This window comes from Leptinotarsa decemlineata, unplaced genomic scaffold (genome assembly GCF_025532065.1).
Source record: "Leptinotarsa decemlineata unplaced genomic scaffold, Ldec_3_MD MMD2_tig00078422_RagTag_RagTag, whole genome shotgun sequence".
Taxonomy (NCBI): domain Eukaryota; kingdom Metazoa; phylum Arthropoda; class Insecta; order Coleoptera; family Chrysomelidae; genus Leptinotarsa; species Leptinotarsa decemlineata.
In genome coordinates, this window is record NW_027412747.1 from 23,400,850 (window position 1) to 23,428,108 (window position 27,259).

General features: G+C 37.3%; 1 protein-coding gene across 1 annotated transcript in view; it reads right to left on the reverse strand.

Moving 5' to 3' along the window:
- LOC111514697 (photoreceptor-specific nuclear receptor) overlaps window positions 1-27,259 on the reverse strand; it is a 77,954-nt gene that overhangs the window by 45,820 nt on the left and 4,875 nt on the right. The window contains exon 2 of the mRNA XM_074186265.1: window positions 18,374-18,638. Within this exon, the coding sequence (XP_074042366.1) occupies window positions 18,374-18,638 (265 nt within the window). The remainder of the gene's footprint in view (window positions 1-18,373; window positions 18,639-27,259) is intronic.

Genomic DNA, 27,259 nt, shown 5'->3' on the forward strand with positions numbered 1-27,259 from the left:
CTACGGCCTGATGACTTCGACAATTGCGGAACCAGCCATACGTCACATCCATGCTCAACCCCTAAAGAGATGGGATGAAATCAAATGATGCAATCTTGCCAGGATGACCCTTGGTTATCTGGCGATGACCAGGAAAAATCTACGCTTAACAGTAGGATTTCTGACTGGCCACTGTCAATTAGGGTAACACCTCCATAATATAGGACTAGTGGACACACATTTATGCAGGATGTGTGACCAGCAAGATGAGACTGTCAGGCATGTCCTATGCGAGTGTCCGGAGTTATCGTCAATAATAGAGTGTGTGTTCGGCGAGTCTTGGCCTACACCTGCAAATATAAAGGAGATGTCTCCTAGGGACCTGTCTGTCTTCCTGGAAAGGACAGCATGGACGATGACCTAGAAGGGATAATGTACAATGGTTCACATGCAGCCTAAGTGCTGTCGGTCTACACTCACCCTCCCTATTCTACAGATACAGAGATCCCACGCATAGTGACATCACTAGGTCTTTCAAACGAATACAAAATTTTGATGATATCTCACACACTTTGTTTTATTCAAATTTGAACTTAGAAAACGTTCAATAAAATACCATATATTCAGCATTGTTCATCGTAGATTCGGTATTCTGATGTACAATTTTGACGTAAGCATAAATACTTAACGGTAAGAGGGACTAAATCGTTTCCTTGAGGCACACCGGGTTCCTCCTCAGAAATTGCTCGCACACTCCAGAGAAGATAATTACAACATCATTCCATCATCAGACCGACATCCCACCGTCCCTGACCTCCCTCCCTCGCCCCCAATCGCGTTCCGCAGTGAAAGCGCTCTTCCGTATTTGTTCTGGCTGCTGATTCTGTATCCGTATCATCATAAATCGATTGGACAGTGGACGAACTCGATTTCTGTAACCAGATTAGAGGACAAAGGGCGGCCGGATTTGAGCGGGTTGCCTTAATTGATTGAGGCCGCTCCCGGTCTCTAAGCCTGCTGCGTTCTCCTCGTACACATGCACACGTTTCAATCATCATCAAAAGTACGTTACGGGTTGCAGGCGCAAAGGTTTTACGGGGGCAGCGGGAAAAGTTACTTGCACTCGAAACAGAATAGATTAGAATGGAAATTGTTTGGCCACGTTACATATCCATACAATACATTTGTAGCAAGTCAGTGTTCCATATTTCGGAACAAGAATTGAAGTAATGTACAATTCAAAAAGAAGACTGACGTAAATAGGAACATCACACATACACATGAATATACGTACAGTGTAACCCATTTTTAATGGAAACATCCCCCTAAAATTTGAAGTTGTAAACCGATTTCAATAATTTTTTTTTGAAATGTCAAGTACTGAAAGGTCTACTTTGGGACAAAATTTTAAATGTTTATTAAAGTTTCAGGGCATACTACGATATTTTTTCTTAGTCGAAAATCGGGATTTTTTATTAGCGATTTTTTTATTGAAAAAATCACTACGCCACTGGATTCAGAGTGCCTCTTAACAGGTGTGACCAAAATTTCATAAGAAAATATTCATTATTAACAAAGTTATGACAACTCAAAAATTCTAAAACTCACACAGCTTACAGTCACAAAAAACACCCTATATCAACAGATATAGCCGTGAGAATATTTTTTTATGATTTCAACAATAAAGTGCCGCCAGATGAAAAAAAAAACAAATAGCGTAAATATTTTTAATGAAAATAACGGAATTACATTCAAGTTTTCATGCAAATTAACTAAAACTAAGACCTAATATTTCAATTTAAATCTTAGTTGCCATGGAAATGATATTACAGTTTGACACCTGTGAAAGATTTAAGTGTAGTATTGTCAACAATATTAACCTTACAGTTCTTCGAATTATTTTGTGTCATGGATGCAAGATTGAGCGTAAGAGAGAAAATTGAAATTGTACGCCTTTCGGGAGATGGCGTTAGAAGTGTTAGAGAGGTTTGTAGAGTATTTAATGAGAGACATCCAGATCGTCCTCGTATTAGCTGCGGTACGGTAAATAAAATAAATAAAATATTCAATGAAACTGGTGCAGTATTAAAAATGATGTTAAAAAGTAATCCTGTACAAAGACGAAACAGGAATGACAGGAATGATCAAATCATTTTAGATTATTTCGGAAATAATCGTAATGCCAGTATAAGGAATGCCACTTTAGATTTGGATATTCCACGAGAAACTATTCGGAGATGTCTCAAGGCGAAGAATATTAAACCTTTCAAGCCAAAATTTTTACACACACTTCAAGAAGGCGACGAAGCAAGACGCCTGGAATATTGTTTATGTACCCAAGGGGAATATTTAAACAATAAAAATTTCCTAAAAAATATTTTATATACCGACGAAGCCACTTTCACTACAAATGGAGTAGTGTCATCACAGAATTGTCGTTATTGGGCAGCGGATAATCCTAACTGGGTAATAAACTGTAAAAGCCTGTATTCCCAAAAAATCAACTTCTGGTGTGGGATATTGAACGAACGAATTATTGGTCCTTTCTTTTTTGAGGAAAACATTAATGCGCAGAGGTTTCTAGAATTTTTAAACACAGAGTTCTGGGATGCTATTCACGAGCTGCCAATCAATGAACGATCAAATTTAATTGGCCAGTTAGATGGGTGTTCAGTTCATTATGCCAGAGCTGTGAGGCAATGGTTAACGAACATTTTCCAAACCGATGGATAGGCCGTGGTAGTCCGGTTATAGAGTGGCCAACCAGATCTCCAGACCTCACAGTTTTGGACTTTTTTCTCTGGGGACTTCTCACACAAAAGGTTTACAAAAACCGCTCAAGAGATATAAATGAACTTTGTGCAAGAATTCGACAGGTATGTGCAGATATTAGCCCTCAAGAACTAAGGAACGTAATCAGAAACATTTGTAAGCGCTACGTCACATGTATCGAAATACGTAGTGGATTAGTAGAGGCTACTAGAATATGAGTTAGAATTAATTGTTGCACTGAATCGAAACATTTCAATAATTAGTTATTAGTTACGTTTATTGAAATTTTTTGCTTCATTGTTAGTTGAATTGTGTGAAAGTAATTCCGGTATTTTCATTAAAAATATTTACGCTATTTGTTTTTTTTTTTCATCTGGCGGCACTTTATTGTTGAAATCATAAAACAAATGATATATTGTGACTGTTAGCTGTGTGAGTTTTCGAATTTTTGAGTTGTCATAACTTTGTTAATAATGAATATGTTTTCATGAAATGTTGGTCACACCTATTTAGAGGTACTCTGAATCCAGTGGCGTAGTGATTTTTTTCAATGAAAAAATCGCTAATAAAAAAATCCCGTTTTTCGACTAAGAAAAAATATCGTAGTGTGCCCTGAAACTTTAATAAACATTTCAAATTTTGTCCAAAGGTAGACCTTTTAGTACTTGACATTTAAAAAAAAAATTATTAAAATCGATTTACAACTTCAAATTTTCGGGGGGTGTTTCAATTAAAAGTGGGTCACACTGTACGTATTATACCTCAATAGGCTCATTCTACACGACTAGTAGTAAAAACACTTACAATACAAGTGTAGAAAAAAGTAAATACTATAAAATAGTCTAAAATTGTCTAAAATCACACTGAACCTTAATATCATATGGAGTTGTCGTTCTATGGAGCTCTGAGAAATTCATTGGTGGAATGAAAACAATATTTTAATAATAGTAATTTGCATTTTCTCTTGAATAATCCTAGAGGAAGTTTTTTGAAACTAGCTGTCAACTTGTATAAATGCAGTTTAGGTGGGTTATTCCTGGACACATCAAGTTGATAAAAAGATATTTCGAACAGATTCGCTGATCTAGTATTATGATTATGAGATTCGTATACGTTCGAATAACATAACAATGTTTGTTTTTGTGAATATCTATCACGGCACAATAGACAAACAGTCGTACATAATTCTAGATTGGTATATATTCATGTATATGCATACATAACCTAAAATAATATTTTATGAAAATGTCAACACAACTCATATCGACTTTCTTTATACAGCATTAGCGATACTTACGGTATTTAACGTTGTTTTGGAAAATATTTGAATGAAATGAAGTAAGCCATGAAAATTCTATACGTATGAGTCGCTATACTAATGTGCATGCATCTTAAAACTGTCATTCACAAACAGCGTTGCCAAATTCCACCTCCCGACATCTTCATGCCTGTAAATCGAGCTGGGCGGTTATGTGGTGACGCGCTTTTGTTTGCTCTTAAAAGTTCCTATTAGATAAAAGCATCACGAACATTAAATTAAATATATACAATTCTTGTGTCACATTGTTATTTATCATACTCCTCGGAAACGGCTCAACCGATTGTCATGATATTTCATATCTATATTCGGTAGGTCTGAAAATAGATTTAAATATTTTTTTCATACCCCTAATTTTGATTTTTGTTTCAATTTTTTTATGATATGGCATTAAAAAATACATATAACCCTCAATTTTCACCTTCCTATCACCATTCCCCATTTTTAAATAGCCATTTTAGTAATTTAATCATTTGTAACCCTGATCATAGATCAGTTATTCCTGCCAGGCGTCTACCGGTGTCACTTCTCAGTCAGTAAACAGCACAGAGTAGGGATGAAAACGAAGTCGGTCTCCTATCTCTCTCACACAAAAAGCCTTCTCAGTCTATACAGTTTTCGGTCACTATTATTATTTATCCATCGATAGGTGATGTGAAGTATGCAACAGAGTTTTTGAGTTCTCATTGGATTTGCCAGGAATGCCACCGCATAATTTACAACTTAAGGTTGGATCGCTCCGTGATTTGAATACACCACGGCTGTGCCTCAGCACGCAATTAGTCATTAATGAATTAATGAAAAACGTTGTCAAAGCTAGCATTTTGAATGGCAAGTTCCGAGATGAAAATATATTGATACCACGAATCCTTATTATACCTACAGAGGTGCCAATTCATTTTAAACGTGTGCAATTTCCAATTAGATTGGCATTTGCAATGACTAGCGTTTGGACTACTTTATGACTGTCGGACTTTTGAGCGTCGTTGTTGTCATGTACAAGTTGGGCTAAACTAAACAAATGTATATATTACATCCTGCCGATGATCATACGCTTGGGAAAGTTGAAAACGCTGAGATGAGGTTTTTGTGGCTTGCGTTGCTGACACGAGGACTTGGGAATTTTTGCGAGAGATACAAAAAGTCGGTCACCGGAGCCTGTCGAGACGAGTTTGGGGGCCTCAGGGCTCAGCCTACGAGGCTGAGGAAGGTGACCTGAATAGGGGAGTTATTTTGTTTCTAAGCGCGTGGTGCCAAATTTAAGGAAAATCGGTAGTGAAATGTTGATGTGGAGAAATCTAAATCTGGTGACAGCAGCTGCCAAATTTTATTTAAATCTCGCAATAGCGAGAGAGTTACCAAGGATTGATAGACAGTTGAGTTCCATTTCACTAGTGACCTATATATCATAAGAACTTGTAGATGTTACACAACGTTTGCCGGGTCAGGTAATAAAGAATGAAGTCTTCTTAATACGGACCTGCTTCTGAGGAAAATCTCATGAACTATAACAGAGTCTGAAGTACAAGAACTCCGCCAAGGCACCAGATGGGAGAAATGGAAAACCTTCCACTGCCTCGCGAAGGGATTTAGAAAAGCCGGTCCCCGTGCCGAACAAAAAAGTATTATTCGGCTCTCCCCAATAGCAGAGACATTTCCGAGAGCCATCAAAATCGAAGACACTGTCACGAAAAAGTCTCGAGGAATGATTAGTCGAACCCCAGCACAATAAAAACGTAATGCCGTTTGAGAAGCGTTCCCTTTTCTTTGTCCGTCTGTCTCTGTCGGTGTCACGACAGAATTTCGGTATAATGGAGGATGGAAATAATAGGAATCAATATCTCTTTTGAGTGTTGATAAAGTATCGAAACTTTTAACGAATGGGATTCGAAAAGAAAGGTGTAATTTTTCATTGGCGGAATGCGGAATAAAAACTTCGCCGAAATTGGGGATTTGTCACGAATTGTTCTATATGTAGCCTGCCGGATGGATGAAATTCAATTTTCCACAGTGTTTTCCAACAGAGCAATGCTATAGAGATATCTGGATGAGATGGCTTCGATGGCTGCTCATATTTGCCATAGTCATAGTCATAGTTAGATGGTGGAAACAAGCCATCGCTCAGATATTGGGAAAATACGTAATGGTGTGGCTCAAGGTTCAATACTAGGGCCAACATTGTTTGTCATCTACCTCAACGATATGACAAGTATAAATATATCAGGAAAATTCACACTATTTGCAGACGAAACTACCATTTTTTGGCAATCGGACAATGGAAATGATCTAACTAAAATTAGATATATCCGTCGATATGATGAAAGTAAAGAGTTGGTGTGATTCAAATCGACTGTCCCTAAATACTTCGAAAACTAACACAGTAACTTCCATATGTGAATTTGTCAATATACCCCAATATACATCATTGAGAATAAAATAATCTTAAAATTATTAGGAATACATATCGATAGAAAACTAAAATTTGAAGATCATATTTATGCCTTGTGTAATGAAGTCTGGTTGTTATGCAATCAGAGTACTCCCAAATAAACTTGGTTCAACAGCAGCTAAGACTGTTTATTTTTCTCTGGTGGAATCTCACCTGAGATACGGAATTGGGGCTTATGTAGTGGTTATCTACTACAAAATATTTTAATTTCGCAAAAACAAGCCATAAGATATATATGTAAATCAAAAAGTACAGACTCTTGTGGATTCCTCTTTACCACTCATGGAATTCTAACAGTGATTCCTCTCTTCATAATGGAAATAGTGTGTTTAATTAAGAAATATTTGAACACATTTCAATCCTCAGCAACCCATTATGTTTTTATATATACAAACAAAAAAAAATTACACATTTATTTCCCAGTATCCTGTAAGTTAAGAGTTGGTTTTCGAAAAATAAGTTTTTAAAAAGTTTATTTTATTCAAAAACACGTGTTACAATAAGGATGTATCAAGTCAGACTGAATATAAAAATGAAAATTCTCATAGGATTAAAAATGCAAGTTCATCTTCGTCAGCGGTGTCGAGTATCGCTGACCCATCATGAACCTTGTCGATTCTCCGTGGATTCAGATTGTAACTTCTCCATCCCCTGAAGAAGTTTTATGAGGGTGGAATAAAACTTGAGTCCTGGTAGCTGGTACTGGTGGTGTTTCAGAGATCCTCTGGCATCGTAGGGTGTGACGGAATTTGAATACCAAAATTCCAATTACCGCTGTAGCAATTATGAATACAGGGGTAGTCCAAAAGTGTGTACTATCGACTGGAATATCCTCAAAACCTAGGGGTTGCAATAGGCTTTGTTCGTGAATTTTGTGAAGTTCATCTAAGGGGATTTTTTCTAGCTGGATAGGTAGCATCTTCTTCTCATGTGGTATTGAAATTGTTCGGACTTTTGGCAAGGCTAGGGGCTGCTCGTATGTGAAGCCCTTGGAATTGATGTAGTTGGCTTCAGGTGTCTCAAATCCGCATCCTGGAGGCACTTCTATAAGGTAGGTGCCGTGCAATTCCTGCATTCCGGGAGTGGAACATTCAGTAGATATTTTTGTTGGCTTTGGGAATATACCAACATAGTGAGCTGGTGTGATTTCCTCTATCAGGGTACCCTTTATTGAAACCGGAACTTGTTGGCATCTGGCTTCATCTTCAGAGATGTGTAAAATTTGGGAAATGCAATCTCGTGGCTGAATGTCGCCTCGAATGATTGGAATTTGGCAAAGGAATCCAGGGTTGATCTTCTTGCATGGTCTCTGCGAATAGTGGTGTAGTCCAGTATTCAATGTCAGATACGGAGCTGGAGGGATGATTGTGGTAAAGTTACTAGTAGGGATTGAATATAAATGGAAATGTGTAAATTTTTCCGGGTGGAGGAGAGGAAAGTGCAGAACAAACACGATTATTGCATTGGAATAATAAGCATCGACAGTGATCAAATCGTAATATTTCCTGAAGTCTTCTGGTTTGGTATAGAATAGTTGGCTAGTTGTATGGTGTCGAGCCATCGTCTGAATTATCGTGTTCATTTCGGTTGGCTGTATGATGTTATTATACAAGGTATTAGTTTTTGCAAACACAATTGCATTTTCCAGGTCCGTCAGCAGCTGTAAGGTTATTTGCAATGACAAATTTAGTTGGTCTAAAACATTCCTGATCTCCATAAAGTGATTGAAATCGAATGTTATTGTATCGATTTCTTTATTAATTCTATCAATTTTCTTGGAGATTATATCGTCGTTATGCCTGATAAGTGACACGGTTTTATTGAAATTCTCTATGAGTGAGGTGGTGAGAGATATGTGCTAGTTCAATCTTTGTAGAATGTTATATCTACCCTTCTGTAGTGATGCTATTGCTTGGTCATACCGCTGAGCATCTTCTTGATCTAAATTTCCGGATATTGATTTTATGATGCTGCCAAGTCCGTTGATTAGACCTCTTTTGGTTCTGTGGGATGGGTTGATGCTGTGAAATTTTTGATAAACAATTTTCAGTTGATATTTCAGTGCTTGATTGAAATTGATGAGTCCTTCTAGGTAGGGGTAACTCGGGCCGTTTGTGAGGGTTTCAGTGATGTCATCGAATTGCTTTTGTATTAGATCGATTTCTTCGGCAATCGGCGTCAAGTTATAGTAGTGCAGGAAGTCGTGAATGCTAGTCTGGATCCTGGCTTCTTCCAGCTTTAGGGGAAGAATTCCCGGGTTGTCTTTGAGATCTTGAATTCGAATTTCTAGACCCAATGCGAGGGTGCACCTGTAAAACCATTTTCTTGTTATGTTTTGGGACGTGTTTTATATTCTTTTTATGAACAGTAGTATAGGGTGTAGCTACTGTTACTTTTTTGTTAGATTCAACTACACGTGGTACAAATCTAGGTAAAAGCTTATTTCGAACACCTGTTGTTTTGGTATAAATTTTTGTGCTAGGTGAGTAGGCTACAGGATGGTGTCTGCTCTCATTTCGTTTATTTATAGTCCTTTCTTTCAGTTTGACAGCTTTTTCATTGATTTTTTGGTAGACAGCTTTTGTTTTATCTCGATGTTGTTGCATGTAGTTGTTCAGTAGAATCCTTTCTATGTCGATATCAAAGGGGTCCTTACTGTCGAAGTGTCCATTGAGAACATCGATGGGCTTTTGTCCTGTTACTGAATGGATTGTATTGTTATAGCCTAATAGTGCATAAAGCATTTGTTCCTTGATGTTCAGCTGTTTCTTATTTTGCAATAATAATCGTAAATGTTCTATAATGGTCGAGTGAAAACGTTCAATCATTCCATTTGATTGTGGACTCTCCGGGGTTGTGTGGTGGATCAAAATTTTATGTGTATCCACAAATTCTTGTACAAGGCCGTTTTTGAATTCGGTGCCACTGTCTGAGACAATGATCCGTGGTAAACCATGGTGAGTAACGAATATCAGCAATGCTTTCAATATGTTAATGGCATTGGCTCCTTCTAATGGATAGGCTTGTCCATATTTTGAAAAGGCGTCCACAATTGTTAAAAATTTCTGTCCATCTGCCTGAAAGGTGTCTAGGTGAATAATTTCGAGAGGTTTACTTGATGTAGGAGTTATCATAAATTTGGGTTTTGGTGGGTTTCTGTCATACTTATTCATTTGACATGTTTCGCACATATTGATGTATCCTTCAATGTCTTTTTTCAAAGTTGGCCAGTAATATTTTCTTCGTACTCGCAATTCAGTTTCATTTATTCCACGATGGTTTGACTTCCCTTCGTGGTAGTTTCGAATTATTATTTGTTGTTGATCTTCGTTGTTAACATCTTCCAAGATTTCGTTGCATTTTACTAAATCGAAGGCAGTGTTTCTGAAAATTTTCTGAAGAATATTGCAGGTTGACTTATATTGGGTATCTGGGTCGAAATATACAGCATGTTTGACTTTTGGTGGAATATAGTCTTTGAAGAATTTCACAATATTTTCTTCTTTTGCATTCATACCAATTTGAACATGAATTCGTTTTTTATTTGCGAACGCTTGTTCTATACAGATTGGCCCTGGGTTATAATGGACAAATGTCATTTTTATCTGGTTACTGTAATAATTGAGAGGCTTTTCTGATATTGGAATTGTGAATGCCGGTTCTTCTTGAGTTGTGTGTATGGTTCTGTTACTTCCTTCGTTTTCAGGTTGGTTGAGGTCATTTATAACTTCGTCAGCTGTGTCAGTTGATGATGTCCTTTTTGGGTGGTCGAGGTCGGGATTTTCGTCAGCTGTATCGGTTGATGATGTTCTTTTCTGTTGAAGACGGTCGGGATTTTCGTCTGCAGTGTCAGTAGCGGAGGTGTCTTCGCTGATTCTTCTTTGAGATTGGTCGGTAACGGTATTTTCAGATGGTGCATTGTTGTATAACGAAGCATTTTCTTCAAGTTCTTTGTTGAAATTTTCTATGTATTCTTTCAAACTGAAGGCTTCTTTGGTGTGTACTTCTATTCTTGAAAGGGCATCAGCGTTCGTATTGCTTTTTCCTTTCTTGTAAACGACTTCATAGTCGAATTCTTCTAACTTCAATCTCCATCTCACAAGTTTTGAATTTGGATCTTTCAAAGAGAAAAGCCATTGTAGAGGGCGGTGATCGGATAAGATTTTGAATTTTTGGCCAAATAGGTACGGTCTAAAGTACTTAGTCGCCCACACCATAGCAAGCATTTCCTTTTCTATGGTTGTGTAATTTTGTTCGCTTTCGTTCAACGTACGAGAGGCATATGCAATTGGTTTGTCCTTTCCAACAGGTCCTTGCGATAGGATAGCACCTATAGCAAAATTGCTGGCATCCGTCGTGAGATTGAATGGTTTTGTGAAGTCGGGATATTGTAGAAGCGGTTCGTTTACTAGAAGATTTTTGCATGTTTCGAAACATTCTATGAATTTCGGTGTATGCTCAATTTTCTGGTTTTTCTTAAGACAGGAGGTGAGTGGTTTGGTTATTTTTGCGAAGTCCTTGATGAATTTTCTATAGTATCCCAGGAGTCCTAGGAATCCTTTGATTTCTTTGGTTGTTCGGGGTATAGGATACTTTAAGATTGCCTGAATTTTTTGGGGATTTGGTCGAATTCCTTCTGAAGTGATGATGTGTCCCAAAAATGCTACTTCCCTTTGCAAAAACTCTGATTTGTCTAGTTGAACCTTGAGATTTGTTTCCCTGAACCTTTCGAAGACTTTGGAGAGGTTGATCATATGCTCCTGCAATGAAGTTGAGTACACAATTATGTCGTCCATATATGTAAGACATATTTTTCCTTGTAGACCCTTCAAAACGTTATCTATAACACGTTGAAAGGTAGCTGGAGCTGATTTCAATCCAAACGGCATCCTGGTGTATTCGTAGTGCCCATGCTCCACTGTGAAGGCTGTTTTTGGAATATCCTCTTCTGCCATCTCAATCTGGTGGAAGCCACTCACTAGGTCCAAAGTAGTGAAGTATTGGCACCTTCCTAGCTTGTCCAATATGTCATTGATGTTGGGGACTGGATATTTATCGTCGATAGTTTTCTCGTTCACCTTCCTATAATCTACGACGATCCTCCATTTGATTTGTCCAGAAGCGTCTGCTTTCTTTGGGACGACCCATATAGGTGAAGACCAGGGTGATTGGCTTGGCCTTATGATTCCCTGATCCAACATTGAGTTTACCTGTTTTTCCACTTCAGGCTTATGCACATGTGGGTATCTGTATGATTTGGTAAAAACAGGAATTTCGTCTCTTGTCCTGATCCGGTGTTTCACTTGATTTGTGAACGTTAGTGGTGTGTCTGGCACATAAAAAATATCGGAATATTTTTTGCATAGCCGTAGTACATGTCTTCTCTCTTCCTCGTTCAAATGTTCTGTTCTGATTGATTTTTCTATATCCAAATGGTGCGACGATTTTGTTGAAATATCTGCCGTAAATAAATAAAATTCACCTATGTCAAATTTTCTTGATTTTATTGAGTCGGTCAGTGCTATATTGAGTTCAAAATCCGTATCATTGATAAGTTCTGCCCACGCAAGATTATTACATGCGATTGTTAATGTTTCTCGTAATTTTGCTCCTTGAATATTTTGTTGTGGTAATATGATAGTACCTTCGCACTGTGCTACTGGTAACCTGAGACGTGTAATTGTATGAGGCTCGAGTTGAGCGGAATAAGACTGATTATTGTTCGTTTCGTGGTAAAAAATGGGTAACGTTGCGAATGCAGAAATAAGATTCGAGTTAATGAAATCTAATTGGGCTTGCATTAATTTTAAATTATCTAAACCAATTAGTCCATCAAAAACTTTGTGAAATTTGAATAGATAAAATTTCAAATTGGAGCTACTGTTAAATTCTGAAAAACTAGGAATTTCGGCACAATAATCTTGAGAATAATTTTGAAAAATTGAAGTTACTACAAATGGCTCGTGTTTAATGCAATTTTTGAAAAATTTAAAAGCCACTTCAGGGTTGAGAAATGATTTTGTGGAGCCTGTATCAATCAAAAGTTTCAAAGGTGGATTGCTTATAATTATGTAGGGCAGTTCTTTCTTATCGGTGAAGCTGTGTAATTCTACTACGTTTCTGGCATTTTGTTGTCGTCCTCGAGAAAATTTTCTTCTTCGTGCTTCAACATTTCTTCAGGCATGAAATCTTCAGAACATGCTTCTTGATATTCTTCGTTGTAGTATCCACCGTATTCTTCGGGTATTTCGCAATTATAAACTTGTTCTTGATGTTCAACATTGAAAAGTTCTTCGGACGTGAAAGTTGGGCGAGAAGTTTGAGGCCTAAAATGATTTTGTTGGTGAGTATTTCGTGTTGAAATACTCATTGGTACTGGATCTTGTCTGTACGATGGTTTTTGATTATTTTTCGGGTCCCAAACGTTTTGTGGTTTTCCAAAGACTTGCTGATTGGTCGGAAAACGTCGTGGTGGTAAATTGACTCGAGGTGGTAGGTTAATCGGTCCAGTTGGAAATTGGGGTCTGGTATAGGCTGACTGGGAAGGCCATACTGGGCGTTGAAATTGAGACGGGGGTTCCATTCGTTGCTGTGTGTATCTTTGGGGTGGTAATGGTCTTCTAACGGATGATGAAACTTCTGGAGCGTGACTTTTTTGTAGATAACGAATGTTATTTTCTTCCTGAATGTATTGCATCGCTGTGGCCAAAGAATTTGGACGCATTGCTCTTATCGTCGATCCTAAAGGTTCCTTCAATCCGGCCAAGAAGGTAGTTAAGGCTTGTTGTCTGAAGAATTCTTTTTTACTCGTTTTCACTACATCGTTGTCATTATGAATGTCGATATAATTGCAGATCACACTCAGTAAGCCCATGCACTTTTCGTAAAATCGTAAAGGTGTTTCATTTGATTGCCTTAAGTTCACTAGGTCCCGTGTTAATGCATTCTCGTCTCTTTGGTCTCCAAAATGTTGAATGAGGACATTTTTGATTTCATCCCAAGTGTTACATCCATATACAGAAACGACTTCTTTTGCTTTTCCTGTTAACTTTCCGAGAATACCATACATGAGCAGTTTATTCTGGATGCAGTTGATATTGGCAGGTGTTGGATCAAAATAGTGGTTGAGAAGGGTTGCTGATATGTTTAAAAATTCGTGAAGGCTGTTGGGGTTCCCATCGAACTCCGGAACTACGCACAAATTTTTGATGTCAAAGTTTGGTCGTGCCATTATTACTAAATTACTATTATTGATATTCAAAGGTATATTTGATTCACTGTGGTTCTGATTCGATGAATTTTCAATAGATAAATTCGCAATAAGATCACTTAAGTCTAGCTCTGCACTAGGGTCAATAAATGGACTAGGAACAGAGGAATCTGACATTAATACTCACAGAAGAATGGTGATGGCTTGATGCATTCCCAAAGATCTGCTTTCTCCTTTTGGTCCTTGGAGGGTAGTCGTGATGCTGCCGTCAAGGGATGGTTTGTTTCGGATCGCGAATAAACGTTTAAAAACGACGATTAACTTTCACAGACTCTTTCGCGAATCCTACCGACTGCGCCAGTTAAGAGTTGGTTTTCGAAAAATAAGTTTTTAAAAAGTTTATTTTATTCAAAAACACGTGTTACAATAAGGATGTATCAAGTCAGACTGAATATAAAAATGAAAATTCTCATAGGATTAAAAATGCAAGTTCATCTTCGTCAGCGGTGTCGAGTATCGCTGACCCATCATGAACCTTGTCGATTCTCCGTGGATTCAGATTGTAACTTGTATGACTTATATGTTTGTATATATACAAACTGTTTTTTTTTTTAATTTATTATTTGTCAGTACCCTCTGTATGACTCATATGTTTTTATAATATATACAAGCTGATTTTATAACACCATTACAAAATGCGACCTTCTCGCGTTGGTTTGTCAGACCGCTTGCCAATTTTTGACGAGGATTAATATTTTATTCGTCTAAATAGCGGTCCAATCACCACATTTTATGTGAACATTCTTTTGAACATTCAAAAGCTATCCTTGAATGATAGACATATGCCATCGCAGAATTTTTGTAGATATATAACTTCCTAAGAACATTTTTCCAAATAGATTTAATCTCCAGCTATTCAAATCAAACGCCTTAAGGATTTTTCTGTAGTGCTTGTGTTTTGTCCATAAAAAATAAGCACGTTCTAATATGTATTTTATTATACTTATTCAGAAATGTCGGGCAATTTCGAAACAGCTTCCTTGAAAAATTGTTGTAGTGTCTTGGAAAGAGTTTATATAAGAAAAGAGTGCCTGTAAAGAAAACGGAGAGGAAACGCATTTAGGATGAACCCTGATTGAATGGCTCTCCTGGGAATAACGTTGGGAATCATCTGGCGAATTGAAAGAGAAAGATGTAGCCACTACAGGTCCGGATGCTGTTCATCCGAAAGTGGAGACTGAGTTTGACATCAGACATTTTTGTTTTATAGCTGAAGTATAATTTCTGTAATTTTTTCATAACCTTTTATGACATTTTTCAATCATGGGGCGATTTTGTGTCCTTGTCTGCATACTTGCATCACAGTTAGATCCGGAAAGTCTTCAGTTATGTTCAGTCACTGATATTATAACCTTTAAGCAATTGCTCCAGAACTGTGAAATAAAAAGACTCAAAACAATGTTGTATTAAGTCACAATGGATCAAATACAATTTTTAATCATCTGATGGATAATAAACAATCATTATTATCTTCATTCTCCATTAAAACGTTATAGAATTTTGAATAACGTCTGACTACATCGACCTCTCTTCCAAGTCCAAGAGCATCCATTTTCATAACCTTCAGATCACATAGAGGACTTCTGCACCATTTTTTAACTACATAAAATGAGTATTCTTTCTTCGTTTTGAGATTTATGTAAATAATTTGGTGTTTTCTTTGTTTTTCCAATGTATCCACGGGTCATATTTTCTACGTGTACTCCAACCAATGACTCAAAATTTACGAGTTTTTCAAATAACTCAACGTACATTCCATCGACATGACCTTCCCGAAAGAGGGGGCATGGTCTTCCCGTAAGAGGAGACATGGTCTCTCTGAAAAAGTAGACAATCTACGTCAGATAAAATAGTCTTCCCAAAAAAGCAGACAATGTATTTGAACTACGTCCGCAACGCCCATCTGTACCGGATCTTATAACAATATGTCCGTACACTACAAGACCCAATACCTTGTTTCAACACTCTTCTATAATAACCACAAAACTAATTTACTTTGTAGAGTATGGCCTTCCCGAAAGAGGAGACATGGTCTCTCTGAAAAAGGAGACAATGTATGCCAGATAAAATAGTCTTCCCAAAAAAGCAGACAATGTATTTGAACTACGTCCGCAACGTTCATCTGTGCCGGATCTTATAACAATATGTCCGTACACTACAAGACCTAATACCTTGTTTCAACACTCTTCTAGAATAACCACAAAACTAATTTACTTTGTAGGGTATGCACTTCCCCAAAGAGGAGACATGGTCTCTCTGAAAAAGGAGACAATGTATATCAGATAAAGTCGACTTCCCAAAGAAGGAGACAATGTATTTTACCTACGTCCGTAACATCCTTCTGCACCGGATTTCATAACATTATTTCCGTACACTACAAGATTTAATAACTTGTTTCAACACTCTTCTAGTATTACCACAAAACTAATTTACTTCGTAGAGTATGGTCTTTCCGAAAGAGGAGAAGTGGTCTTTCTGAAAGAGGAGACAATGTATGTCAGATAAAGTCGTCTTCCCAAAGAAGGAGACAATGTATTTTACCAACGTCCGTAACATCCTTCTGCACCGGATTTCATAACAATATTTCCGTACACTACAAGATCTAATAACTTGTTTCAACACTCTTCTAGAATTACCACAAAACTAATTTACTTCGTAGAGTATGGTCCTTCCGAAAGAGGAGAAGTGGTCTCCCAGCAACGGCCGCAACGTTCGTCAGATGAAATAGTCTTCCCAAAAAAGGAGACAATGTATTTCAACTACGTCCGCAACTCCCATCTGCACCGGATCTGCACTACAAGACCTAATACCTTGTTTCAACACTCTTCTAGAATAACCACAAAACTAATTTACTTTGTAGAGTATGGCCTTCCCGAAAGAGGAGACATGGTCTCTCTGAAAGAGGAGACATGGTCCTTCCAGAAAAAGCAGACAATGTATTTCAGCAACGCCCGTCAAATAAAATCGGTTCCCCAAAGAAGGAGACAATGTATTTTAACTACGTTCGCAACGCCCTTCTGTACTGGATTTCATATCAATATTTCCGTACACTACAAGAAATAATAACTTGTTTCAACACTCTTCTAGAATTATCACAAAACTATACGACCCCAACGCCCTTCTGTAGCGGAAAGAGAAGACATAATCTCCCAGCAACGGCCACAACGTCCGTCAGATAAAATCGTCTTCCCAAAAAAAAAGAGACAATGTAGTTCAACTACGTCCGCAACGCCCATCTGCACCGGATCTTATAATAATATTTCCGTACAGTACAAGATCTCATACTCTATTTCAACACACTCCTAAAATTACCACAAAATGTTTTTAATTTCTGGACTCAATGCACCAAAAACCTCAGTATAGTTAATCGTCTTCCCGAAAGAGGTAACATGGTCTTCCCGAAAAAGGAAATAATCTATTTCAGCAACGCACATCAGATAAAATCGTCTTCCCAAAAAAGAATACAATGTATTGAAACTACGTCCACAACGCTCATCTGCACCGGATCTTATAATAATATTTCTGTACAGTACCTACAAGATCTCATACTTTATTTCAACACACTCCTAAAATTACCACAAAAATTATTTACTTTCTGGAGTAAATGCACCAAAAACCTCCGTATATTTAATCGTCTTCCCGAAAATCGAAATATGGTCTTCCCGAAAGAGGTAACATGGTCTTCCCAAAAAAGGAAATAATCTATTTCAGCAACGCCCATCAGATAAAATTGTCTTCCCAAAAAAGAAGACAATGTATTGAAACTGCGTCCGCAACGCTTATCTGCACCGGATCTTATAATAATATTTTCGTACACTACATGATCTAAAACCTGTTTCAACACTCTTCTAGAATTACCACAAAATGAATCTACTTTGTAGAGTATAGTCTTTCCGAAAGAGGAGCCATAGTCTACCAGCAACGGCCATAACGTCTATCATATAAAATAGTCTTCCCAAAAAGTGAGACAATGCATTTCAACTGCTAATGCTCCTCTGCTCCGTATCTTATCACAATATTTCCACACACTACAAGATTCAATACCTTGTCTCAACATTCTTCTGGAATGAACACAGTACTAATTTTATTCGTACAGTAAATTAATCAAAAACCTCTGTACATCCCATCATCTTCCCGAAAAAAGATCCTCGCAGCTGGGATTTGTATCTCGAGCGAAGCAATAAAACGCTCACAGTCGTCCTAAACAGAGATGTCATTTTCGTCGAGAGATATAAAAGAGTTTCGCATCGCTTCCCAACGATGTAACTTTAATTGAATTTTGAAAAGGGATTTATTTTTGCGATTCTTTGGTAATACTTTATGATTGCTGGCACGGAAAATTTCCATTCGAATGACGGCCATCAAAAGAGGGAGCGGGTCTGATACTGTGTCCTTAATTTTAGCACGAGAACATCCCGTGGAAAGGGAATCCAGAATGCCATTCAGAAAGGTTCTTTGTTTATTAGTTTATTAAAATGTTAAGGAATGTTTTAGAATGAGATTTTTGTTCTAATCTTCCCCTGGAGGTGTCAATTGTCGTCTTGACTTCCTACGAATAGAACAAAGTTCATAACATCTCTCTCACCTGTATATTAGCTTCCTTCTGACGGATCTCTTGAAGAAGCCCGAGCAACCGTTACATGCAAGGATTCCGTAGTGTTTCCCTGAGCTGGTGTCTCCGCAGACGACGCAAATGAGTCCTGGAGTTCCTTTTTTGGTGGGCACACTCCAAGGGGGAGGTGGAGTTCTTGATGCTTGGACGAGGGTCTGGGTAGAGGGCAGACACAACGCGAGAGGATGGTCTCCTTCTGAGGAGTAACAGTCCACACTTCCCGGCGAAGTTCGAAGATCTGTAAAAGAAATTGAGTTAGGAACATTGAAAATAAGTACGGCTTAAAGTTGCCTTCAGGTTATATTTAGGGATTAGAGAACAAAAACAAATATTAATCATCGAAAGTCACTTTATTGTTTTTCAAAATATTCCCCATTAAGATCTATACACTTTTTCATGCGTTTGAACCAATTGTCGAAGCACTTTTGCCACTCTGATTGAGGTATCACCAAAACATGCATTCTGGAGGACACCACACTGGACCTGCATACTCCATGATTGGACGAACGTAGGTTTTGTAGAATTTTATGGAACTTGTCACTTCCAAGTCTACATGTGAGGACACTGTACGTAACGATTGGCTGCTTATTGTATACGTATGGAGTAGATTGTTCTTTCCTTGATGAAGTACAACGCATTTGTCGACGTTAAGAGGACGAAGCCAATCCTCGCACCACTGACTAATCGAGTTGAGGTCTTCTTGAAGGGAATGATGTTCGACTAAGGCATTTCCATACAGTTTAGTATCATCGGCATAAAACGACTTGCTGGACTTTACGTGAAGAGCAAGAGCACTTGCATAAACAACGAAGAGGAGCGGGCCAAGAACAGATCCCTGGGGAACTCCACTTGTGACTTGTCTGTGCGAAGAAAAAGAGTGACCCACTTTGACCGAGAAAGTTCTGTCTGTCATGTAATTTTCAATCCATAGGTTTAGTTGGCCTCGAATACCGTGTGTGTAAAGTTTGTGCATTAGCCTCCTCACAGGGACCCTGTCAAAAGCCTTGGCAAAGTCAAAAGCCTTGGCAAAGTTCATGCATTGTAGTAGATTTCTGGTGGTTGATCTACCTTTTACGAAACCATGTTGTTCTGGTGGTAAAATTGCGTTTTTTGTTAAAAATTCTGACACATCTTCTACGATGATGGATTCCATTACTTTGAAAGGTACAGATGAAAGACTAATGGGCCTGTAGTTAATTGGGTTGAGTTTATCGCCTTTTTTGAAAATAGCGGTGACAGATGCCTTCTTCCAAGCCCGTGGGATGCGAGATTTTGCGAAAGAGACTGACATAATTGTTGACAACGGAGAGCAGAGAGTTTCGACAAACTTTTTGAGAAAAAAGGGGCTCATTCCATCCAAACCAGAAGATGAATTCGATTTAATGTTCAATAAATGATTTTTTATTTCTTCAGAAGTAAGCAACACATTAGTCAGATTATCACGTAGTCGCTCTGCTATAACTTTTGGTAAGTGGTCATCTCGAGGCTCGACCGTGAAGGAGCTTGTGAAAGAATCGGCCAAAATTTCTGCTGATTCGATATCTGTAGAACACAAGGAACCGTCAGGTTTTCGTAGGAGCGGAATGCTTACTTTGGTGTTCAGGTTAGATCGTATGAACTTGTACAGTTTTTTATTGTTTTCAGGGTCTGCAATAGATTCTTCGAACTCACGACGTGAAGATCGTATTGTTGATACCAAGTGTTTTGAGAAATTTCGATGAGCTTAATAATCTTCTATGGCTTTTGATCTTTTGTATCTTTTCCAGAGTCTTTGTTTGTGATGTATGAGTGACATTATTTCGGCATTGATCCATGGTTTGAGAGGACTTTTCCGGCATATTGTGTTGCGGGAGTTCTTGTCAGCAGAAGCAGTTACGGTCGAGTAGAATTTTTCCCAGAGGATATCAACGTCATCAAAGGCGTTAAACAGTTGTGTCCAATCGATGGTAGAAAGTTCCTCGGATAACTGATCAAAATCGATTATTTTGAAAACTTCCGTTTCGTACTTGTTTGGCATGTGACTGTTGAGCTGAACAGTTGCGTAGATTACTGCATGGTCCGATAATCCAATAGGTGGATTTCATGATCTGTGATGATGTTTTCATCGTTGATAAAAAAATGAGGTCAAGAACAGATGGCTCGTTGTTGATTCGGAATCTAGTTGGTTTAGTGATGAGTTGAAAAAGGTTTGAATCGGCAACGAAATGCATGAAATTACTCGTGTCAGGTGTACTATTAATGGGCCAAGTGATATTGGAGTAGTTAAAGTCACCAGCAATGATGAGGTTGTCAAGGGTCGATAGTTGATTTAAGTTATTGATCAATTGAACATTTGCTTGATGGGATTCATCATTAGGTCTGTAGATACATACAATGTGTATGCTGACAGTTTCCTTGGCAATGACATGTAAGGCCTCCACGCCTTGGATCACGGCAATATCTTGTTGAACTGCACAATCGGTTATAATCGCATTGCAGAAATATATACATACTCCACCACCGACACGATTTAATCTGTCCGCTCTGTAAATACTGTAGCCTCTTATGCTAACCAATGAATCTGGGTCGGTTGGTTTAAGTCATGTTTCGGTTAGGAGTATTATGTTAGGTCTGAAATCAACTATGTCACATATGAGTTCATTAAATTTAGCACATAGATGTCCTTCCAGAAATATTCCACCTGATCAGCGGTCGGCGGACTATCACTATCATCATTACTATTATCATCATTCTGAACTGATCCACAGAATCTCTTTTTATTTCATAACCTGTGCCGCTCTACTATTTTCCACCCCGCCAGTGTAAGCCCTTCAGCGATGCCCCAAGGGTAGGATATGTGCTTCGAAAATATTTTGTAGCACTTTACATATGGCACAAATTTCGGTCTGTTTACCAGAGAAGGTGCTATTATCATGTAAATTGTTTTTTATTCGATCCGGCGTGGGGTGCATTAAGGGATTAGCTATAATTTCAATGTATGATTTGATGAATCTGGACGTTTGAATCACAATATTGATTCAATAAATGCAACCGATGCCTCGGATTCAGCAATAGGAGCATGGGAGGAATTAAAAATATTGAACAGAAGTTATTTTTTGTGGAGGAATCAGTTATTTTCTACAGACTTTCATCGTCATCTGTTGAAAAAGTTAGAAAATGAAAAAAGGTCGATGGCAAAACTGCTAGTTTGGCTAGTTGTTGCCCGCGAAGAATTTGGTTCGTCACATTAAGTTTCGTGACAAAGCGTTTTAAACAAATAGTTACAATATTTTTTTATCAACCCGAAACTTCAGGTTTGCAACTGATGAAATTCAATACAATCCTAACTTGGGGTAGAAATTCCTAATTCCTTTTCTTGATGCTTATTCACGCTATAAAAAAATCTCACCTGCAAATTTCAAGATTCTAGGTTCAGTAGCTTCGGTTGTACGTTAATTAAAGAGCGAGTAACAGCTACTAATTCATATTTTTACTTTGTAAATACGGTAACTAATGAAATATGTCAACTACACTAAGTCACATAGCTTAGACAATTTAATTATTTTAGAAATTCGCAAAACTAACACAACCGTCAACGACGTCTGCCCTCACGTGTCTGCCCGCATTCGGGTCGCGTTCTCGGCGATGGCGCTTCATTGCTTAGACCGCCCCTTTACTCCAGCGCATCATCCCCCGTCGTCTTATAGTAGACGCGACGCGTAATGTCAAGTTAATTTTATCGTGATAACTTTTAAACGATTCGTTCAAATTACTTAATGTAAAAGACGAAGTTTATCTATATTAAATACTTGAAACCCAATGGGGAATGTTCCTCAATTTGGGTTATTACAGCAAATGCAAATTTGAACAAAATAAAGTTGAGTTTAATTCATGAGTTTTTCAAATTCACTTCGGAAAGTATTCAAATCGATGTTTCAAATGTTGGGTTTTAATTTTTGAAGGGATTTGTTTCTAATTCACATATTGACAACAGCGCCTATTTCAAGTTTAAATAATTTATACGTACCTAGATATTTTACTTTAAAAAAAGAAAATTATCTTTATAAATCAACAATTAAGGCAAAATATAAATTATACTTCAATACCACCTCCACAAGCCACATAAACAACAGTTGTTTTGTTATTTATTTATATAGAGGAAGATAGGTTCGCTGCACAAAATGTCATATGTCACAGAATGTCTCAGAAATCGGAACATAAGAAAACGAACAGCACGCCTCTGAAATATGTCATCTTTATTTGTCTCATACAGGTAACAGATTCATTGTCCTTTATTAGCTATAACCAATGTTGCCCAATGGTGAAATAGAAACGAATCCCTTTAAATGTTGAATGCATTATTTCATTCCTCTTTTTTAAGTATTTAATTTTTTAAAAGTATTTTGCATATAATGGCTATCACACAAGAGGTAGATATATGCTATGTCGGACTTTTATTCAGAACTATTTAAGATAAACAATCTTACGGTACATTGTCTGCATGTAACTCCATTGGTATAGACAGCGCAGGTCCATGGAGCAAGAATTTTTCTGACTTTCTTGATACTTATCGATATATTATGATCAAAATTACACAAAACCTTTGTAAATTGTATCCTATATGTTATTTTGATGTATTTATGTAGTTTCATCAAAATCCGTTCAATCGTTTAGGCGACTTATAAACCTTATAAACTCTCACATTTATAATATCAGTATAGAAGTATAGATTTTTCAAATTCTGAAGACGGAGGTAAATTTTTGACTGCGAACCGTTTAAGTAAATATTTTTATAAATGTCTTAGCTCTTTTTTAAACCAGCAGATTTCTGAAGTGATTCTTAAAAGAAGCAATTACTTCTGAAGTAATAGTAACAAGTCATGTTATATTACACCTAATTGTTCATTCAAAATCTATCTATTGTCGAACCACTTTTGCCACTCTCATTGAGGTATCTCCAAAACATGCAGCAACCGCTTCTTCAAGTGTCGAAAAATGTTGAACTCTCAGTTTGTTTTTTACGTGCGGGAATAAAAAAAAAGTCATTCGGTGCCAAGTCAGGACCGTACGGCGGATGACTCATCAAATCGATGTTTTGGGTGCTCAAAAATGCAGTTGTTTGAGCCGATGTGTAAGAGCATTGTCGTGGTTAAGAGTGATCCATCTTCGGCGGTTGGTTTTCCTGATTTCTTGGAGACAACTGGCAAACAAATGATTGTGTACCACTCAGAATTGACTGTTCTGCGTTGTTCTAGTGGTACGGTTGCGATATGTCCAGTTTTTCCGAAAAAGCAGGCGACCATTTGCTGGGAAGTGCTTCTGTGCGCGAACAAATTTTGTTGGATTTGGCTCCTCGTGAAACACCCATACAGTCAACTGCTGTTTACTTTCGGGCTCATACGCGTAAATCCAACGATTCATCACCTGTCACGATGTCATGACGTGTTTCGAGCTTTTTTTGAGCGAAATGGATGATTTGGACACCAACGACATGTGATCATCTCACGTTGAGGTGATATGAACCGGCCACCAGAATCGTGTGATTTAACTTCGTTATACTTTTTCTTGTGGGGTTTTCTCCAGTCGCAGGTGTATATGAATAAGCCACAAACCACATCGGTTCTCAAAGCCAACATAACCTATGCTATCGGTCACCCAGAGAAGCCGTGGCGGACATTTGACCGATGTTATATTCCCCACATAATGACATCACTTTGTTATTTACATTTGAAGATAGAAATCGCCCACTGAAAGATCCTTTATTTTCGAGAGAGTCCAAATATGTGTCTGTGCCGCTCGGCTAAACTAGTTTTTCTATTCCACATGGAACAAGCGAGATAGATCTAGGATTAAGAGTGTCTCAATTTAATACTGGTGTATTAATTTGTATTATATGGGGATACAGTGGTGGCATTATGATAGAAAGTTAGGTTAGGGACGTACGAGGTCCTTTATACGCTAGGGAGGGTGTCGACTGCATCGATACCGTACCATGTGGTCAGACAAATTAAAAATCTATTACATCCTATGGAGATTTACCGAGATTTCACGCGTACTCAATTCCTGAAAAGGCACGACAGATGAGAGTGATTGATGGGAACGTTTTGATACCACGCGAGGTCCTTGTGGATTGTGCTTAACATCAGTATTGATGCAGTAATTCTTTGTGTAGATTAGAGCATTAGAGCATACATGATTCACAAGTGCCATTCTAAAAATTTGTGATCGACATCACAGTGATTCGGCCGTTACTTGATGAAGATCCAGTTCTATGGATCTTAATGAGCTACACCTTAAGATATGATCTTCACTATCTTTACTTTCAAAATGAAACCAGTAGCTTAATTTTTGAATGAACAAGACATAAAAATTGCACATAGAACAGATAATAAGTAGATCACCTATGCCGGTTCTGTGACACAGCCAATTCAGCTAACAGAAGGAAGGTATAACGGTCGGAAACGATCGAAGACGCAGGCAAAACGATCGAAGACGCACGAAAAACGATCGAAGACGCACGAAAAACGATCGAAGATGCACGAAAAACGATCGAAGACGCACGAAAAACGATCGAAACAAACGCGAACGCGTGTATCTTCGCAGTTAAGATAATATACGACACGATAAATGTTCCTGTTCACAAGCAAGCATTCAAATTGATCAACAGTAAATTTCAAAAAGCCATTACCGAGTCGAAAAAAAAAGGCAAACGATAAATTTATTATGGAATCCGACAATAAAAACAGAGATAGCTGGAGGCTGATCCATTTTGAAAAAGGCAAAGTAGTAACTGACGTGATCACACTGCACGAATTCAATTCATATTTTACTACCATTGCCGAAACCATAGTAAGTCAACTACCACACAAAGTTAACGAAAACTCTTTAGTCCAGTCATTATAGTAATTTCACCTCGGAATTCGAGATACCCAGCTGTAAGTCTGTAAATACTTGTATATTGACACCCTAAAAGTTGTCTCAAAACCTACATATGGTAGGGTTAAGCAACTATTAAATTTCAAGGTCAAAGGTCACAAAAATCGGTTTTTTGCACTTTTTTTTGGAAATATCTCATTTCCTATGGGTTTTTTGCTATTTGTATTTATTATCAATATTGTAGAATACAAAATTCTCTACAAATTTTGTTCAAAAAAATTGTTTATACGGTGAACCGTTTTCGAGATAGAGGGCGGAGAGCACGCGGTCACAGCATCACTTCAGGTCAACCGGTGCCTCCGGTCGAAAACGCGCCATATATAGTTGATGAACTATCGATAAATCAATTATTATAAATATTTGTCAATTTTTATTAACTATTATATTATATTTTATCATTTTTTTCCTAACTTATCCACTTTTTATTCAGTATTAATTTATTTAACAACACTTACCTGCCCATGTAATTGCAGAATCGTTAATGAAAATATAGGAATTATATTTGAATTTTAACCTAATTAATATTTATAACTTCTTACATGATGAAAAAAAAAAACAAATAAATTATGAATTAATCTTTTTATTAAAAAATATCATTGAATACATTTATTTTTATAGAAAGTAAAGAAATGGAATAAAGGGTACAAAAACTACAATTTATAATCTTCTTCCTCTTCATCGTCGTCTTCTGGCTGCTGGTAAATTTCAAACTGCGCTTGTGACGCTTGTGGCTGTGACACAACTTATGCGCTTTTAAAAAGCGCATAAGTTGTGTCACAGCCACCTAATGCGTACAGAAATAAAATATGTTTTTAAAAATGAGGATAATTATCAAAACTTTTAGTCGAGTATCTTGTCCTATTATATTTACAGTTTTGTTAGACTTTGATTCTTCAATTGCAGTTTCAACAATCCGCTTCATCTCTGGCTTGTTTAGTAGTAATATTAGCAGCTTGTAATTTTTCAATTAACATATTAATGAACTTATCTTTGTTATTTCGATTTGATAAGAATTTTTCTTGAGTAACTGGTACAACCATTGTTTCATCGAAACAAACTTCATACGTTTTTGAAAGTGCAGCAGGTCTTCTCTGCTGCTCCATAGTAGTGGAAGAATTTTAAAATTTACAGATTTTAAAGAGGCACTAAATTATTTTCTATTTGAAATGTCATTAGTGTTAATGGGAATGTAATTATATTATGATTTAAGTTTTTCTCTTAATTATTTTTTAATTTTAGTAAACGGTTATCAGTATTATTGAATAAATATAGATTTAATGCATGAAGAAAATGATAAAGTATAATATAGTAGTTAATAAAAATTGACAAATATTTATAATCAGTGATTTATCGATAGTTCATCAACTATATATGGCGCGTTTTCGACCGGAGGCACCGGTTGACCTGAAGTGATGCTGTGACCGCGCGCTCTCCGCCCTCTATCTCGAAAACGGTTCACCGTATAAAAAATTTTTTCAAACAAAATTTGTAGAGAATTTTGTATTCTATAATATTGATAATAAATACAAATAGCAAAAAAACCACAGGAAATGAGATATTTCCAAAAAAAGCGCAAAAAACCGATTTTTGTGACCTTTGACCTTGAAATTTAATAGTTGCTTACACCCTACCATATGTAGGTTTTGAGACAACTTTTAGGGTGTCAATATACTAGTATTTAAAGACATACAGCTGGGTATCTCGAATTCCGAGATTCTTACCTAATTTAAGCTTAAATGACTGGATTACTTTGAGATCACTTGATAACAGGAAAATCATCAGAGTGTTCTAAGAGCTGTGCCTGTGCAAAAGTAGTGATTCACATTGGATTTGAATCGCTGGACATTAAATCCATTCGGAAAAACGTTCTTAGGAAGTTTATTCCGCTCCAAATGAAAGAGTTCTTGAACAGTGAGGTTCGAGGTGTACTGTGTTGAACCTCAA